The sequence below is a fragment of the Suricata suricatta genome, chromosome 5, assembly GCF_006229205.1.
Source record: "Suricata suricatta isolate VVHF042 chromosome 5, meerkat_22Aug2017_6uvM2_HiC, whole genome shotgun sequence".
NCBI lineage: Eukaryota > Metazoa > Chordata > Mammalia > Carnivora > Herpestidae > Suricata > Suricata suricatta.
In genome coordinates, this window is record NC_043704.1 from 66,527,273 (window position 1) to 66,547,516 (window position 20,244).

Here is a 20,244-nt window from a genome sequence, read left to right on the forward strand (position 1 = left end):
CATGCACACTTTGGCTTGTTTCTTGGTGTAGCCCTAAGAATGAAAACAGACAAACACAGAGGGAACAGTAACACACAAACGCACAGACAAATCAAACAAACAAACACATTAAGAGGGGGAAAGGAAATAAAGAGAATGGAGAGGAAAGAGACGAAAAGAGGAGAAGAAGAAAAGAAAATGAAAAAAATTAAAAAAATAAAGGGGGTCATAGACAACAAAGGACAGTGGACAGTCTAAGAGTGTATGACCAGTTGAGGGGAGAGGTAGGGATGAGATATAGGAGAATATATCTGGATTGCAAGAAGGTAAAAAAAAAAAAGGGAGAAAGGAGAAAGGAAAATAAGGAGTAAAAAATTTTAAAAACTTAAGTAAAATAAAATAATAATTTTAAAAAATATTTACAGAAAAAGGAGAAAAAAATAAAGAAAGAAAAAGAAAAAAAATTATAAAAAACCAAAACAAACAAACAAAAAAACCTAGCAGCTCCCCCTCATGGATAGGCATGGTTTGATGTGGTAGGTCTCAGAGGCTGCTCTCAGAGGCTCTGCCTTGGTGTCTGCAGAGATTAGATAGGTGGCTCGCCATGCCCCACTTTACTGTGAACTGTAGGCCACCCTAATGAGTCCGGTCTCCATGTGCCGCGGTTGAGCCGAGTTGTATTTTCCAGGCGCACCTCGGTTCCAAGTTCCAGTCCATTTACTTTTATGCTACCATCGATGAGATGTATTTGCTTTGGTGGCTGGCTTCTTAGGGGGAGGAATTGGTTTGCCTTGGCTCAGGCAGGGATTCGGCTGCCCCTGCCTGAGGGGAGATGCGCAGCAGGAGGTGAAGTGCACATAGTCACAGACCCAACCCCCAGCTGGGATGGCGTTTGAGTTGGGGGAGGAATGAGTGCACAGCTGTTGCTGGAGGTGTCAGGAGCTGCTGAAAATGAGCTGGGAGCTCCTGCAGCTTGAGTGCACCCAGGTCTCCACCGCTGCCAACTCCCTGCCGGGATCGTGCAGAGGTGGGGGCTATTTTTTCCCTGTTGGCACCGGGAATTCAGGTTTCATGTGGCCAATGCTGGGAGCGAGATGCACCGTGGAAATGAGATGCGTGCTCCTACTCCCAAAACTGAGGTTGAAGTGAGCACCCCTGACACCGCTGCTGCTGTGGTTGCTGACTCCTCGCCAAGATGGCACAGGGCTGGAAGCTGCTCCTTCCCTTGCACCACCTGGGTTCGGAATTTAGGCTACCCAGCAGTTATCTATGGAGTGAGCTTCTCTCCAAGCGCGCTTAAGTGTTCTTTACCTCTTTCCCAGAGACAGTACTATGAGCGTGTTCAGTCTCTCTGTCTCTTCCCTTTGTCTCTCAGGCTCCACGCGCTTGCCCTGCATTGGGCTGGGGGTCCCACCTCCCCTGCCCTTCTCGGGCTGGCCCGTTTTCCAATCTCCCCAGTTCGCACTCACTCACTCAGGTATCCTTTAGGTTCCCTTCCTTCTAGAGTCCGTATTTTCTCCTTCCGCTCTTGCAGATAAGAGTAATGTCCTTCTCAGTTCGATCGATGGGGCAGACGAAGTTTACAGAGCTCCCTTCCTCTCTGTCATCTTCCATTTTTCTCTTTTGTAATCTCTGCCAATCTTTTCTTTTCTCTCTGAGAGTAGATCTTATCTCCCATTCTTTTTTTTAAATGTTTATTTACTTATTCTGAGAGAGAGAGAGAGAGAGAGAGAGAGAGAGAGAGAGAGAGGTAATGCCTGTGCATGTGAGTTGGTGAGCAAGAGAGAGAAGGAAAGAGAATCTCTAGCAGGCTCTTCAGTGTCAGCCTAGAGCCCAATAGGAGGCTCAATCCCATGAACCATAGATCATGACCTGAGCTAAAATTAGGAGTCAGATGTTTAACCAACTGAGGCACCCACGCACTCTTTGCATTCTTAATCATAAATTTCTGAGTTTTTGTGTTCATTTTTACTGTAGCTTGAACCACTATATGTTTGCCATAACCCATGGTCTCATTTTTTCTTGCCCTATATTTGCAAGATGAACTGGTTTTGCACATTCCAGAAAAATTAATAAACTAATGATTTTGATTTTTATAAGTACCTCAAGTTATAAAGCAGTAAGAACTGTAAAGCCTTGTGTGGATCAGTTTTTTCTTAGCCTAACTTTCCAGACTGGCCCTGGGGAGTAGGAGGTAAAAAAGTATTTTACTGCTCTGTAATGCCCTTTTTTTCCATAGTCTGTAACTCAGAAATGAGAGATAATCACTACTTCTCCTTCTCTGATACAATCTTACTGTTTTCTTGATTGAAGTATGAGGCATAAGGATCACTTGATCTTACTCATACCACTTAGTGACATTAGAAGAAGTGTTTGGTTATTGGTTATTGTCTTTGTGGTTGTTGCTCTAATTCAGTTGCTGATCTTGATTCTACCCTAATTTGAAGCTCTAATATTTCTTATAATCCTTTGAATGCCATTTCTGTCTGGCTCTGGTTTTAAATTCATATCATGCAGTAGAGGCTAAAGTCTGGGATTGTGATGCCTCCCACTTTGGTTTTCTTTTTCAACATTTCTTTGGCTATTCAGAGTCTTTTGTGGTTCCATACAAAATTTTAGATTGTTCTAGCTTTGAGAAGAATGCCAGTACAATTTTGATTGGGATTGCATTGAATGTGAAGATGGCTTTTGGTAGTACTAACATTTTAACAATATTTATCCTTCTAAACCATGAGCTATGAATGTTTTTCCATTTCTTTGTGTCTTCTTCAGTTTCCTTCATAACTTTTCTATAGTTTTCAGCATATAGATCTTCTACATCTTTGGTTAGGTTTATTCCTAGAGTATAAATGTGCATCAACTGATAACAGGATAAAGAAGATGTGGTTTGTATATATAATGGAATACTATTTGGCAATGAGAAAGGATGAAATCTGGCCATTTGCAGCAATGTGGATGGAATTGGAGGGCATTATGCTAAGTGAAATAAGTCAGAGAGAGACAGATATGATATGTTTTCACTCATATGTGGAATTTGAGAAACTTAACAGAAGACCATGGGGGAAGGGAAGGAGAAAAATAGTTACAAATAGAGAGGGAGAGAGGCAAACCATAAGAAACTCTTAAGTACAGAGAACAAACTGAGGGTTGATTGGGGGTGGAGGAGAGGGGAAAACGGGTGATGGGCATTGAGGAGGGCACTTTTTGGGGTGAGCACTGGGTGTTGTGTGTAAGTGATGAATCACAGGAATCTACCCCCCAAACCAGGAGCACACCATACATACTGTATGCTAGCCAATTTGACAAATTATCTTAAAAAAAAAGTATCATGCAAATCAGGAGGTTATATTCTTTCATCTTGAGAGAATGATTAGAGTCCTGAAAGGTTACATAGCTCTCATTTCCAAAGCTATCAATTTGGCGACCTTACACAAGTTGATTAAATTTACTAAGGCTCAACTTCATCTGTAATGACACCACCTATCTCATGGGGCTGTAAAAGTAAATGAATATTAATTGAAATAATTCATGTAAAGTCTTTTTCATTGTATCTTGTATGTAGTAAGCAAATGGTGGTGACAGCAGCCTTAGGGACAGTGATTGTGTATATATATATATATATGTATATATATATACACAATATGTGTATATTGTATACATATATGTATTGTATATATATACATATATATATAAAATCTTCATTTTTTATTTCAAATGTAGCAAGTGAAAAACTGTCATTTTCAAGTTTTTTGCAACTGACAGTAAATAGGCTGAGGAAAGAAAGATATTGCAAAATGCTGTTTCTGCAAATAGATTATAAATTTAGATCTTATTTTATTTGTAATGGAGGCTCAAAATGTCCATGCTCCCTATTACTGGAGATTTAAGAATATGGAGTCTGAAGAAGAAAGATAGCCCTCAAATACTTAAGAGGTATTTATACTTGTAGAAATAACAATAGTACCAGATATCCCAGTGGACTGTTTGACATGCAAGTATGTAGTTCACAAGGGAATCAAACTAAACAAACACTGAATCATCTTTAATAGTCTAAGACCATAACTAGTTAGGTAATTAGTCCTTTTGAATCTGGGAACATAACACTAAATATAAGCTCATTATTTGTTTCTTTTAAGAAATATATTCTTAGTGAGAAATGCAGAACTACCTGTCTCTCTGTCATGTGTTTTTAGGTCATCCATGGTTTCTAGTGCAAGTATTTGTATTAGGAGTATAATGGAATTGAAAAGGGCCTTAAAATAATTTAGTTCATTCTCTTTATTTCGTAGATGAAGAAATTGAGAGCTTAAGTAATAAGTCCATATTAGATGGTAACAGAGCTGGGACCTGAACTAGCTTTCCTGACCCCTAGCACAATATTCATTACTCCATGTATCCATGTGTATCGGGGTTGTAAGTTTGAGCCCCAGGTTGGGTGTAGGGAGATTAATTAAAATCTTTTTTAAAAAGTGATTTTTATTTTGCTCCATGGTCAAATTATTTTTCTATGACTACTAATTTTAAAATTTATTACATATCAATGAGAAAAGATCTTTATATTCACAGAAATTGATATATGTATAGATATATTAAATAGATGCAATAAAAGAAGCACATATTTCTTTTAAGCATGATACAGAATTAAGTTGCAATGTATTGAGATGTTAAATAAATTAGTAATGGGGGCTAGTGTAGCCAGAAAGAAAATAAATGTTTCAGATAGGTAGACAGGTTTAAGTATAAGTATTGAAACAGTAAGAAAGATGGAATGGACGTGATAACAAGAAAGATACTTTGAGTAAACAAAGAAAATGGCAAACCAGAGTTCTCAAAGAGGTCTAGAAGTGTATGATGATGAGGCTGTGTTCATTTGAGGCTGATTGTATTAATTGGTGGTGGTCAGATGAGTTGAAATTGAAGAAAGAATGATGTATTCAAGGTGTATGTTGGATTGAAACAAGAGTATTGAAGGAATAAGGCTGTTATTAGGGTTCTGAATAGAGAGAAAATGTGTAAGCCAAATGATAAAATCGCCTAAGATAAAATTGAGTCCTAGGGATGGAAAGAAAAAAAATTGAAGTACTCTGAAGGGAACAATCTGGCCACATTAAAGACTACTTTAGTAGTCTGTCCTTACTGAGTAATAAAGATGATAGAATTGGATACCCTTTGGGATATACCCATGGTTCATTCATGTTATTAGTGTGCTAGTATTCATATTACTTTTGTCTGTAAATATTTGTGTATATCTCTATACTTTTCATTAGTGAGCATTGGAGCTGTTCATATATTACGTGGTATGTTTTCTGAAGGTATGTTTTAATATACCTACATGACAGGATGAGAGAAGGTAATAGTATGAGACTAATGAGATACTATTAGAGAAAGTAATTGCACTTAATTTGAACTTGATTTCATCATATTTTGAAAGGACACTTGTCTGTGAAGTTTAAGAATCACAAATTTATAAACTTTTTATAGTTAAGCTCAATGTATAAAGTATATTTACATGCATTATCTCATCTATCAACATGCATTGATAAGATTAACAGACTATAGAATCAAAGTTATTGTATATGTTAAACTGTTGCAATTAAAGTCAGTAGTTTTTTGAATGTCTATAAGGCTCTTAAGCTTGAAACAACAGAATCTCTGAATTCAAATGTTTTGGTATATAATGTAGGAAGAAACACAATTAGGTGGTTCAGACTAACATACTTTTACATTAGATTTAGTGATCCCTTAATATCTATAACATATCCTTAATTAAATAACTATATGCATTAAAAATACCATTCTAATATGGGTACTTGTTCTGTTCTAATTCCTTAGCACTATATAATTCAATTGCATATAGTTACAATAATCACTAAGGTGCTCAGAGGGAAAAGGGTGAGAATGATAGCTTTTTAACTTAAAAAAAACTTAAACATGCTTTCATTACAATGAAAGTTGAGACAGAGTTCATTATTCTGGATAAACATTCTATTTCAATATTTAAAAAATATTTGGTAACATTCACGGCTCTTAAAAAATATAAGAGAATGGGTTTTGAGGGAAAACTCCTTATATGCATAAACCATATTGATTAACTTAAAAACAACCCTAAATAATCACTGAAGTAGCTAAGTGAAGGGGACAAATTAAAGGCAGAGTTCCTGCTCCTAAAGGAACTTAGAACTTATTTTGGGAAACCCAAGGGTAAAAATCTTTCTTCAGTAATTTTTAAAAAGTGTTAAACTGTAGTGTTGACTTAGTATTTTAGCAAGTATTTCATGTAGGAATAAGGCCTTGACCTGGGATTTGAGAGATAAGTAGATGAATATTTAATTTTTGAAAAACGCTAATAATCTGGACATTTGTTTATCACTTTGTATAGTTTTTCCACTATTAGATTTTTGTAGATACTTTGATATAAGATACTTTTAGTATCTTGACTCATAGAACAATGATGAAAAAGTTTTTGAGGTATAAACAAATTATTCCTTCTTGAATACTAAATTCCAATGGGATTTTGTTCTCATAGCTACAGCACAAACTAATTACATCAGCTCTGTGTATCTAATGGAATTCTAACAGTGTGCTCTAACTTTTGTGGTATTGAATTAACCTTGAATATATGAATATAATCCTGCTATTGATCAGATTAAATTCAGTCTAGTGAAAAATATTTTGTCTCCCTAACCATTTTATATATTAGGAGAGATACTAACCAATGCTATTAAATAAAACATTTGTTTTTAGGTTTTTAACATATACAACAAACTTCAAATTAACAACTAAAAATATAAATGGTGATTTCCCCCTAATTTTACTGGTAATTGATCATTACTAATAGAAGTTACTGATTATTATTTATTTACTTTGTGTCTAGACAACTTACCACATTTGTTTATTTCTAAAATACTTTAGTAACCTTTTTAGTAACCTTTTTTCCTTAAATTTCCTGTATTTATATGCATTATTCCAGTTTCCTGTGTTACTGATTTAGGTTAAGTCTATAAACAAACTTGAATAATAATGGACAAAATGGACATATGTGTCTTCTTCCTGGTTTTAATAGGAATGACTACAGATTTTTGCTGTTTAGTATCATGTTTGTTGTTATTTTCATTATTGTTAATATTTATCATCTTTAAGTAATTTTCCTCTAATCCTGTTTTACATAAGATGTTTACTTCCTGGATTGACTGCTGAATTTTCTCAAATGCCTTTCCATAACTTACTGATATAATCATGAGGTTTTATCTTTTAATTTGTTGAGTTAATGAATGTCAATACATATCTTGATATCAAGCTTTGTGTTAATTTAAATGAGATTAGGCAGTCAAACTCTTTCTAAATCCAACAGACACATACTTTAAAATTTTATTTTCTCTTCTTTGCATATAAGAGAAAAGAAAACATACCAAAGATCCTCTTCTGGCTCTATAAAGAAAATGCGCGTGTATTTATATTTTTCTGAAAATGCTATGTCAACTTAATTATCATATCAGGGCAACACATTATTAAGTAAAACAACCAATCAGAATTACATGCTCCTTAGAAATTCAAGATTACATTTGCAAGAGAGTAAAGTACATTTGCAAGAGTCTGTAAAGTACAGACTCCTTTTAGAAATAACATTTGCAAAGACATTTATATGCTGAAGAATATTATTTTCTTTTCTGTATCTGTATGTTGTCAAGGTTTATTTTGTGAGCGGTTAGAAATGCCTCTAGTTTCAAAAATGAGGCCTAGAAAGCTTAAAATCTAAGTTAAGGAAAGGCAAAGGATGAAATAAATTAATAACAAATGGAATATGAGGTATCTATCATATATATATATATATGAACATCTATACTTATTTTCTAGAATAAACTTTATTTGGTCATGGCTTATCATTGTCAGGATATTTTACTGGATTTAATCTACTAGTGTTTTATTTAGTATTTTGTACCTATATTCATGAGTATTTACTTTAAATTGCATAAAACAATCTGAAATTATATATATTGTGCTATATGATGAGTTTCCTGTGAAATCACTCTCACAATTAAAATAGAGAACATTTTCATCACTCATGGTTCTTCATAGCATCCGTTTCCTCTTTCTGCCCCTGGATGCTGGCAACAGCTGATTTGATTTTTTGTGACTTGGAATTGTTTGGATTTTATATAAATAGTCCCTCCTTTTCTTTCTCTGTCTTTCCCTCTCTGTCATTCACTCTCCCTGCCTTCCTCCCTCACTCTTCTTCCTCAGGTATATATACCTGATGTGTTCAACATATTGAAATATGATTTGGGCGTTTGGGGATAAATTAATGACCAGCACATAAAAATTAAATAAATGAAACTTAAAAAAGAAGGTAACCCCAGAGAACAAAAACATCTATGAGGCAAAATAAGAGATTAATATCAAAAGGGCGTTAACACTGATGGTTTTGACTTGTTGGAAGGTTGGGGATATGGCAAGGATACTTGTATGCCTCATGAGGGGGTGGGTGAAATGCTCACAGACACAGTTTAAAGCTACTGCAGCTTGATGCAGAGATGCTGAGTGTAGTTCCCAGGGAAGGTGGGTTCTTGGTGGTGCCATTCTTGCTGCTTGAGGAATGTGCTGCCTCTATAATGGCTGGCTGCAAAATAATCACTCAATTCTATTTTCACTTGTTGCCTTTTTTTTGTAAAAGCAAAATCTTCTTTACATTTCTTTTGCGTGGTAAAAAAAAAAAAAGTACTAGTGTACTAATGTAGGTCTTTCATAAAAGTAAAGTGGCACACATGAACTTTCAAAAGTATGGGATACCTGTATCTGGGAATTTCTAAAATTTTTATGTTTTTATTTTCTTTTTGAAAGAGAGAGAGACAGAGTGTGAGTGGAGAAGGGGCAGAGAGAGGGAGACACAGAATCTGAAGCAGGCTCCAGGCTCTGAGCTGTCAGCACAGTGTCTGACACAGGGCTTGAACTCACAAACTCTGAGATCATGACCTGAGCCGAAGTTGGACACTCAACCGACTGAGCCATCCAGACACCCTTGGGAATTTCTAATAGTCACGCTTGTGTTATTAGATGAAACCTGGTACATGATTCTAGGAGGTCTGTGCTCAGATTATGGAAATGATAGCTTTAGTCTGTCAGTAGTATATGGAAATTATACATATAGACATGAATCACCAATATGGTAGTGAGCTGGAATCCTTTTAGTATAGAATCAAAAGCCATTTAATTTCTTTCATTTTTCAGACTAATGATCAGTATTAGGGAATATTCCTCATAAATTCACTTGGTCTAATAAATATTTACTTGCTTTTAGGAATGGTTGTGGTGGGTGTTAGGATGCCAGTTAAGATGTCATTATAGCCCATAATAATTGTGGCTTACATGATATAGAATTTGTCTTCATGAAATCTGTCCAAGTTTAAGCAACCCAGGACTGATTCAATGGCTTTATGGTATCTAGAGCCTAAGAAGCCTCTTTGCTTTTGTGAAAGACCTTTCTATCTTGTTACTCTATCCTTAACCTATGACTTCCATCTCAGGTTCTAAGATGGCTGATCCAACCTGCCATTGAGTACATTTTCCAACCAGTAGGAAGGTGAGGGGAAAAAAGTAGTATTTGCCTTACTTTTAAGGCTTCATACCATTTCTGCTCTCATTCCTTTGTTCAGAACCTAGTCTGCTGTGGAGGCTTGGAATATAGTATGAATTGGATGGCTACATGCTGAACTCAAAATTTTATTACTTTAGAAAAAGGAGGAAAGAAGATATTAAAGAGCAACAGGCAGTCTCTGTCACAGGTGGTTTTGAGGCTGTTTTGAAATATTAGAGTAGTATTAAGACTAGTCAATCAGGCCAAATATGAATTTTGCTTTGTCTCATACTGCTCTCAGTTCTGTGGTGGTCCTTCTGTGTTCTCATTTGTGCACTGAGGAAATTGAAATTTAAACTAAACTAAAGCTGAAGCTAAGATGTTCTGGTTAGATTCTGCCAATGGGAAGCACTTATGCTGGATTAAAAGATACAAAGAAAGTAAAAGTCATTTTGGTTCTGGTAGTAACTCTTGCACTGTCAGCAGTGAATACAGGTTTCTTTCATCTCAAAGGTAGTAGCAGCTTTCTTAACTTAGGGTAATATGACCAGCCTTTCCACATACTTGTAACCACTTCTCTCTATTATATCTTTCTTTTCTTCAAATATCTTTTGCTTCAAAAGTTATTGATACAGTTGGCCACCTCACCTCATCCCTTGTAATAATTTCAAGAAAGAGTACCATGAAATGAATTGTGTCCCCCTAAAATTTATATTTTGAAACTCTAACCCCAATGTGATGAGAGTGTTTGGAGAGGGGAACTTTCGGGGGGTTAGTTAGGGTTAGATGAGACTATAAGGGTAAGGCCCTCATGATGAGATTAGTGGCATTTTTAAGAATAGGAAGGGGCGCCTGGGTGGCTCAGTTGGTTAAGTCTCTGGCTTCGGCTCAGGTCAGATCTCACGTTCGTGGGTTCAAGCCCTGCGTCAGGCTCTGTGCTGACAGCTAGCTCAGAGCCTGGAGCCTGCTTCTGGTTCTGTGTCTCCTTCTCTCTCTGCCCCTCCCCCTCTCATGCTCTGTCTCTCTCTGTATCAAAAATAAATAAAACATTAAAAAAAAGAATAGGAAGAGAGAGAAATGCCCTCCCTCCATCATGTGAAGATATAGTGAGAAGGTGGCCATCTGCAAACCAGGAAGGAACTGAATTGACTGATAACTTGATCTTGACTTCCAGCCTCTAGAACTGTGAGGAATAAATATCTTGTTTAAGCCACTCAGTGTATGTTATTTTGTTATAGCTACCTGAACAGACCAATATAGGGAATAAAACAAAAGAAAACAAAAGAAGCAAAATAACATTAAGAAAATTCACTTGTTGGGATGAGCATTGGGTATTATATGTAAGTGATGAATTGCTAAATTCTACTCCTAAAGTTGATACTACACTATATGTTAACTAACTTGATTTTAAATAACGTCTTGCAAGAAAAAAGAAAAGGAAAAATTAGATATTTAAAAACCTCATTTTCTTGTTTATCAGCTTTGGTGCCATCTTATTTCACCAACTGAGCATATAGTATTTCAACAATCCTCCCTGGCACTAAAATTGAGAAATTTTTTACCTTGACATGTTTGTTGCAGATTCTGTTCTACATTTTTCTCTTGCTTCATTTATTTTTACTGCATTTATGTCATTCTAATTGATAGCCTTGATTCTTTTGAAATCAACCACATACTCTACAGATTCTTCTGTACCTTCCATTGAATGGAATCAGATAATAACATGGCTGGCTTCTTTCATTTAGCATAATGTTTTCAAGGTATGTCCCTGTGTAGTATGTATCTGTACTTCATTTTTTTTTATGAATGAGTAATATTCCATAGTACTACATTTCATTTATTCATTCATCAGTTGATGGCTATTTGAGTTGTTTCTACTTTTTGGCTATTATATAATGCTGCTATGAACATTTGTATTGAAGCTTTGTGTGCATTTATTTTTCATTGCTCTGAGTTATATACCCAGGAGCAGAATCACTGGGTCATAGGTGACTCTATATTTCACATTTTGAGATACTGCCAAGCTATTTTCCACCAGCAAAGTATTATAGCCCCAATTTCTCCACATCTTTGTCAACATGAGTTGACATCTATCTTTCTTATTACAGTCATCCTAGTGGCTATACAATTAAATCCCATTGTGGATGTGACTCTACTAATGCTGTTGAGCATGTCATCATGCGCTTATTGTTCATTTGTATATATTCTTTGGATAAATAATTATTAGAATCCTTTGCCCATTAAAAAATTTTTTTACATTTATTTATTTTTGAGAGACAGAGACAAGTGGGGGAGGAGCAGAGAGAGGAGACACAGAATCCGAAGCAGGATCCAGGCTCTGAGCAGTCAGCACAGTAGTTTAACACGGACTCTCAAACTGAGAGATCATGACCTGAGCCTAAGTTGGACCTTAACCAACTGAGCCACCCATTTTTAAATAGTTTATCTTTTTATTATTGACTTGTGAGAGTTCTTTATATACTCTGGATATAAATTCCTTAACAGTTATATGACTTATATGACTTGCAAATATTTTCTCCCATTTTGTGGGTTGTCTTTTTACTTTCTTGATAGCATCCTTTACAGCACAAAAGTTTTTAGTTCTCACAAAGTTCAGTTCATCTTTTTAATTTGGTTGCTTGTGCTTTTGATGTCATATTTAATTGCTTAATCCCAGTTCATTAAGATTTAAGCATTAGTTTTCTTTTAAGATTTTTATAGTTTTGGCTCTTGGATTTAGGTCTATAATCTATTTTGAGTTAATATTGATATAGAATAAGTATAGGGTTCAACTTAATTCTTTTACATGTGGATATCAGTTGTTGTAGCACCATTTGTTGAAAGACTACTCTTGTTTGTTGTTGAATTTTCTTGGAACCCTCATTAAAAATAAATTGACTAAAAATGTGAACTCAGTTCAGTTCCACTGATCTGTCTATCCTTATGCCAGTATTTCATTGCTCAACTATTGTAGATTTGTGTAAGTTTTGAAAATGGAAAATGTGAGTTCCTCTATCTTCCTCTTCTTCAAGATCATTTTGGTATTCTGAATACTTGAATATCCATAGGAATCTTAGGATTAATTTGTTGAATTTTACAAAAAAAAAAATGCCAGCTGGGATATTGATCAGGATTGCATTGACTCTGAAGATGAATTTGGGGAGTATTGTCATTTTTAGCAATATTAAGTCTTAATCCATGATATGGGATGGCTTTCATTTTATTTGTCTTTAATCGTTTTCAGTGATGTTTTATAGTTATAGCATGTAAGTTTTGCACTTTTCTTCATTTTATTCCTGAGTATTTTATTCATTTGGATGATATTATAAATGAAATTATTTTCTTAATTTCATTTTTGGATAGTGCACTGCTAGTATATAGAAATATTTGTACAACTAATTTTGCAAACGTACTGAACTCCTTTATTCTAATACTTTTTCATGGGCAGCTTTAACAAAATTGACTCTGAATCCAGGGCCAAAGCTAGCAGGGTTGGAGTGGTCAAATCCCCAGGAGAACTCATGGGCATGGCACACTGCTATCAAGTTAGTTAGCAAGGGTCTATGCAGCCTTTCCTCCTGAAGATGGCCCTGTGTTTATGCTGAGTGGGGGGCTGGAGGGTGGGGAGGAAAATGGTGCCTTCAAGCTCCTTCATTTTCAGGGAAGTCATCTAACACGCTCTGAAATCTATAAACAGATCTGGCTTCTGTTTGCCCCTTGTGTTGTATTTATTGCCATTTTTATGTTGTCTCTCTGCCTCTCTGTGTTTTTTAAGGGCAGCAACCCAGGTATCACTTGCCCACCTGGCTAGCTCAGTGCTAAGTCAGCTGACTTTTAAAGCTCCAGTCTCCAGGGTAATTCAGCCTCTCTGATTTTCAAAAGCCAAACTTTATGAGGATTAGGTTCCCCCCATCTCCTCCCAGACCCCATGCTCCCTGTTGTTAGGGCCAATTTCTCTGCCCTGAGTGCATATCTCCTGCCCTCCTGCAGGCAGCCTCCTCCTGCCTTTCTGTCCTTGCTAACGTTTCAGATGCAGCTTCTTCTCTATTTTTAGTTGCAGACTTTGTTCTGACCTTCTTCAGATCATAAGGGTTTATTTACTTGGATGTGGATGATATCTAGCTGTAAACATGGGATGGTGTGAGCTCAAGATCTTCCTTGACTCTACCAGCTTCCCAAACTTCTTCTAGAATCCCCTTTTCCTGACCTATGTGGGTTCCCTATTCCTTTGAAAAGTTATATTTCATGTTGAAATTAACTCCTGTATATTATTGGATATCCTGATGTTCGTTTTATCACCTTTATGATATTATCAACTCTACATTTCTTCTTTTTTTCCCCATTGTGTGACTATGAAAGCTTTCAAACATACAGAGGAGTTGAAAAAGTTATATGAACATAATGTATATATGTGTATACACACGTTCATACATACATTTTCACCACCTAGATTTGACAATTATAATTTTGCTATATTTGCTTTATCATATATATCTATATATCTAACCATATTACTTCTTTGGATGCCTTTTGAATTAAATTGCAGGTGTCAGTACAATTTACCTCTTAAAACCTCAGTGTGCTTATCATTAACTAGAGTTCAACATTTGTTAATAATACTTTTTTCTTTTTTGACATTCAATTTACATACAAAGAAATCATAAATTTTATTGTACCCTTTGATGAGTTTTGACCAATGTATACACTTGTGTAATTCAAACTTCTATCAAAATACAGTATGTTACCTTTACTCAGTAAAGTTCCTTTATACACCCCTTTAGTGAGTTCTCCTCAAGTGCTGTGGTTTCTTTTTTTTTTTTTTACCATAGATTAGTTTTGCTTGTTCAAATTTTAATATGAGCATAATCATACTATATGCACTGTTTTGTGTATTGTTTCTTTTATTTAGCATAACATTTTTTAGAATCCTCCATATTCTTCGGCACTAGTTTTTATCTTTTACCGTTGAGTAGTAGTTTATTGTATACCACATTTTTGTTTTCTGGCTCTCTTCCTGGACACCAGGACTTTTTCCTGGTTGTTACTTATAAAGCTATTAGAAGCATACTTACACAAATTATTATGTGGCCATATACTCTGTATTTTCTTGGATACATAAATAGGAGTGAAATATAGGTCATAGGACAGATAGTGCTTGTGTCATTTTACACTCCTACCAACATATGGTAGTAGGTTTTTTCTTAATTAAAAATACTTATTTTAGTCATTATGGTAGTTGAATAATGGTATGTTATGATTTAAATTTTTATTTTACTGATGATTATTTTTACTATCTGCTCTCTTTCAGACAGTTCGGCATGGTTTTCCTTATCAGCCCACAGCATTAGCTTTTGACCCAGTTCAGAAAATCTTGGCTATTGGGACAAGAACAGGTGCTATACGAATGTATCCTTAACTTTTTGGTTCATTATTTGTTGTATTAATACCAGTTATTTTTCCTTAAATATTCAGGTAAGTGAAATATGACCAAATAAAGTTTATTTCTTTTGAAATGAATAATGATTGTGAAAACCCACGGTGTCCAGTTTATTGGCATGTTTTTAATGTCTGTGAGAGAACTATTAATGTCCTTTCTTTAATTCCTGATATTGGTAATTTGTCTTTCCTCTCTCTCTCTTTTTCTTTTTTTTCCCTTTTCTTTTTTGATCAGTTGTATTGATTTTTACAAGAACCAATTTTTGGTTTCAGAGCTTTCTTATATTCTCCTGAATTCAGTTTCATTGATTACTGCTTAACTTTGAATTTAGTTTGATCTTTTTTTCTAGTTTTTTAAGGTGGAAACTAAAGTTATTGATTTGAGAGCTTTCTTCTTTTCTAAAATATGTCTGTAATGCTGTAAACTTTCTCTCAAATTATGCTTTAGGGTCATTCTATTTTTTAATTGAATTTTTAATATTGATACTTATGTTGTTGCTTCCATGAGATACAGATTTAATTGTAGTTGCAGGAAATAATACAGAAAAACCTCATGTACTCTTTATTCAATTTCCACCAATAGTAATGTCCAACAAAATTATGGTGTAATATCACAACCAGATTCCTCACATTTCCCTTTTATAACCACATCTTCTCCTTCCAATTCTCCCACCCCATCCCTGATTTCTAACTATCACTATATTCCCTATATTTGTTTTTCATTTTAGAATTTTGCCACATTAGGAATGTTATATAAATAAAATCATACAGTATGAAACCTTTTGGGATTGCTTTTTTCTCCTCTGAAGATTCATCAAAGTTATATGTATCAGTAGTTTTTTTTTTTTAATTGTTGGGCAATATTTCATGGTATGGAAGTACCACAGTGTGTTTGGCCATTCACTTATTGAAGGACATCTGGGTTTCAAGTTTGTGGCTATTAACATTTGTGTACATGTTTTTCTGTGAACATAAGTTTTCATTTCTCTGGTATAAATGCCCAGAAGTGCAGTCAAAGGTACGCTATGGTAGATCAATGTTTAGTTTTTTAAAAAGATCCCAAACTACTTCCAGGATGGGTTGTAACATTTTACAGTCTTCGTTGTCACATCATTTTTAGTGCATCTTGTTTTTTTTTTTTTCTTTCTTATTTTAGTCAGTCTGATAATTTTGTAGTGATATCTCATTGTGGTATTTTTATATATTCTAGATACTACTCTTTTGTCAAATAAATTATTTCTTCTAGTTTATAATTTGACATCTGACCCTTTTAACAGGATTTTTCAGAATCTAGTTTATCAGTTTTTCTATATAAATTGTGCTTTTGGTATCACTCCTGAGAACTCTTTGCCTAACGCTGGATTTTAATTTTTTAAAAATTTCCCTAAAAATTTTATATTTATACATTTTATATTTAAGGTTCTATTTTGAATTAATTTTTTTATTTGTATTGTCTTTGTCTGGTTCTGATATTGGAGTAATATTAGCTTCATAAAATGAACTCAGAAGTGTTTCTTCTGTTTTCTGGGAGAGACTGAGAAAAATTGGGGTTAGTTCTTTAAATGTTTGGTAGAATTCTCTAGTGAAAAATACCTAGGCTTGGAGATTATTTTATGAGAGATTTTTATATTACAAATTCAACATATTTAGTAGTTATAGGATTCTTTTGGTTTTCTATTTTATCTTAGTTGAATGTTGGTTATATATAGTCAGTCTTACTAGTCGTTTTCAAATTGTATTGATTTCTTTTTTGGGGAACTAGCTATTTGTTTGATTTTCTCCATTTTCTTGTTTTCATTTTTTTCTGGCTTACTATTTTTATTATTTAATAAATCATTCTTATTATTTCTTTCCTTCACTTTTCTTTGAGCGTACTTTGCTCCGTTTTTCTTGTTTCTTGTAGTCAGAACTTAGATTATTGATTGGATATGCTTTCTCTTTTCTAAGGTATGCATTTAGTGTTATTAATTCTCAGCACCACTTTAACTGCATCCTGCAAATTTTTATGTAAGTGTTTTTAATTTAATTGAGTTATATGTATTTTAAAAAATTGCCTCTGAGGGGTGCCAGGGTGGGTCAGTTGGTTAAAGCATCCAACTTTTTATTTCAGCTCAGGTTATGATCTCATGGTTTTGTGGATTTGAGCCCTGCCTTGGGCTCTGTGCACTGACCATGTGGAGCCTGCTTGGGATTCTACCTCTCTCTGCCCCTCCCTAGCTCATGCTCTCTTTGTCTCTCTCAAAATAAATAAACTTAAAAAAATTTGCCTTTGACACATCTTGGGAAAATAAATTACTTAGAAGTGTTTTATTTTTAATTTATTTTTATTATTTTTAAATAGTTTATTATCAAATTGGTTTCCATATAACACCCAGTGCTCTTCCCCACAAGTGTCCTTTTCCATTATCACCACCACCCCATCTCCCTCCTTCTCCCCCTTCAACCCTTGGTTGGTTTTCAGTATTCAATAGTCTCTCATGTTTTGTGTCCCTCTATCTCTCCAACTCTCTCTCCCCATTCCCCTCCCCATGGTCCTCTGTTAGGTTTGTCCTGTTAGACCTATGAATGCAAACATACAGTATCTGTCCTTCTCCTCCTGACTTATTTCGCTTAGCATGACACCCTTGATGTTCATCCACTTTGCTACAAATTCTTGATCCATTCATCAGGTGATGGATATTTAGGCTCTTTCTATGAATTGGCTATTGTAGAAAATGCCGCTATGAACATTGGTGTATGTGTGCTCCTATGCCTCAGCACTTGTGTATCCTTTGGGTAAATCCCTAGTAGTGCTATTGCTGGGTCATAGGGGAGTTCTATTGGTAGTTTTTTTAGAAACCTCCATACTGTTTTCCAGAGTGGCTGTACCACTTTACATTGCCACCAACAGTGTAGGAGGGTGCCCGTTTCTCCACATCCTCGTCAGCATCTATAGTCTCTTGATGTGTTCATTTTAGCCACTCTGACTGGTGTGAGGTGGTATCTCAGTGTAGTTTTGATTTGTGTTTCCCTGATGAGTGATGTTGAGTGTCGTTTCATGTGCCTGTAGGCCATCTGGATGTCCTCTTTGGAGAAGTGTCTGTTCATGTCTTCTGCCCATTTCTTCACTGGGTTATTTGTTTGTTGGGTGTGGAGTTTAGTGAGTTCCTTGTAGATTTTGGATACTAGCCCCTTATCTGATATGTCACTTGCAACTATCTTTTTTCATTCTGTTGGTTGCCTGTTAGTTTTCTTGATTGTTTCCTTTGCAGTGCAGAAGGTTTTTATCTTGATGAGGTTCCAATAGTTCATTTTTGCTTTCATTTCCCTTGCCTTTGTGGATGTGTCGAGTAGGAAATTGCTTCAGTTGAGGTAAAGGAGGCTGTTCCCTACTTTCTCCTCGAGGGTTTTGATGGTTTCCTGTCTCACATTCAGGTCCTTCAGCCATTTTGAGTTTATTTTTGTGTATGATGTAAGAAAGTGGCCTAGTTTCATTCTTCTGCATGTTGCTGTCCAGTTCTCCCAGCACCACCTGTTAAAGAGGCTGTCTTTTTTCCATTGGATACTCTTTCCTGCTCTGTCAAAAATTAATTGGCTGTACATTTGTCGGCTCATTTCTGGGTTATCTATTTTATTCCATTGGTCTATGTGTCTGTTTTTATGGCAATACCATACTGTCTTGATGATGACAGCTTTGTAGTAGAACGCTGGCACAATTTTAATTGGGATTGCATTGAGTGTATAGATTGCTTTGGGTAGTAATGACATTTTCACAATGTTTATTCTTCCAATCCATGAACATGGAATGTTTTTCCATTTCTTGGTGTCTTCTTCAATCTCTTTAGGAAGTTTTCTATTGTTTTCATTGTATAGGTCTTTTACATCCTTGGTTAGGTTTATTTCTAGGTATTTTATGGTTTTTCGTGCAATGGTGAATGGGATCAGTTTTGTGATTTTCTGTTGCTTCATTATTGTTGTAGAGGAATGCAACTGATTTCTGTACATTGGTTTTGTACCCACAACTTTACTGAATTCACTGATCAGTTCTAGTAGGGTTCTGGTGGAGTCAATTGGGTTTTCCATGTAGAGGATCATGTCATCTGCGAAAAGTGGAAGTTTGACTTCATCTCTGCCAATTCTGATGCCTTTTATTTCCTTTTGTTGTCTGCTTGCTGATGCTAGGACCTCCAGCACTATGTTAAACAACAGTGGTGAGAGTGGACACCCCTGTCGTGTTCCTCATCTCATGGGGAAAGCTCTGTTTTTTTCCATAGAGCATGATATTAGCTGTGGGCTTTTCATAAATTGCTTTTATAATGTTTAAGTAAGTTTCATCTATTCTGACTTTCTCAAGGGTTTTTATGATGAAAGGGTGCTGTATTTTGTCAAATGCTTTTTCTGCATCTATTGACAGGATCATATGGTTTTTTCTTTTCTTTTGTTAATGTGATTATCACATTGATGGATTTGCGAATATTGAACCAGCCGTGTAACCCAGGAATGAATCCCACTTGATCATAATTGATAATTTTTTATGTGCTATTGAATTCGATTTGCTAGTATCTTGTTGAGTATTTTTGGATCTGTATTCATTAATAATATTGGTCTGTAGTTCTCTCTCTTTGCTAGGTCTCTGTCTGATTGGGTATCAAGGTGATACTGGCATCATAGAATGAGTTTGGAGGTTTTCCTTCTATTTCTATCTTTTTGAATAGTTTGAGAAGAATGGGTATTATCTCTGCTTTAAATGTCTGATAGAATTCCCCTGGGAATCCATCTGGCCCTGGGCTCTTATTCATTGGGAGATTTTTGATAACGGATTTGGTTTCTTCACTGGCTATCGGTCTATTCTTGCTTTCTATCTCTTCTTGTTTGAATTTTGGTAGTGCATGTATGTTTAGGAATTTTTCCATTTCTTCTAGGTTGTCCAGTTTGTTGGCATATAGTTTTTCATAGTAATCTCTAATGATTGCTTGTATTTCTAAGGGGTTGGTTGTAATAGATTCATTTTCATTCATGATTTTATCTACCTGGGTGCTCTTTTCTTTCTGAGGAGCCTGGCTAGAGGTCTATCAATTTTGTTTATTGTTTCAAAAAACCAACTCTTGGTTTCATTGATCTGCTCTACTGCTTTTCTGGATTCTATATTGTTTATTTCTTCACTGATCTTTATTATTTCTCTTCTTCTGGGTCTGGGGTCCTCTTGCTCTCCTCTTCTAGTTCCATTCGGTGCTCTGTTAGATTTTGAATTTGAACTTTTTGTAGTTTTTTGAAATAGG

At 35.3% G+C, this 20,244-nt stretch overlaps 1 protein-coding gene across 1 annotated transcript in view; it reads left to right on the plus strand.

Moving 5' to 3' along the window:
• STXBP5L (syntaxin binding protein 5 like) overlaps positions 1–20,244 on the plus strand; it is a 361,836-nt gene that overhangs the window by 43,312 nt on the left and 298,280 nt on the right. Inside the window, exon 3 of the mRNA XM_029939407.1 lies at positions 14,859–14,956. Within this exon, the coding sequence (XP_029795267.1) occupies positions 14,859–14,956 (98 nt within the window). The remainder of the gene's footprint in view (positions 1–14,858; positions 14,957–20,244) is intronic.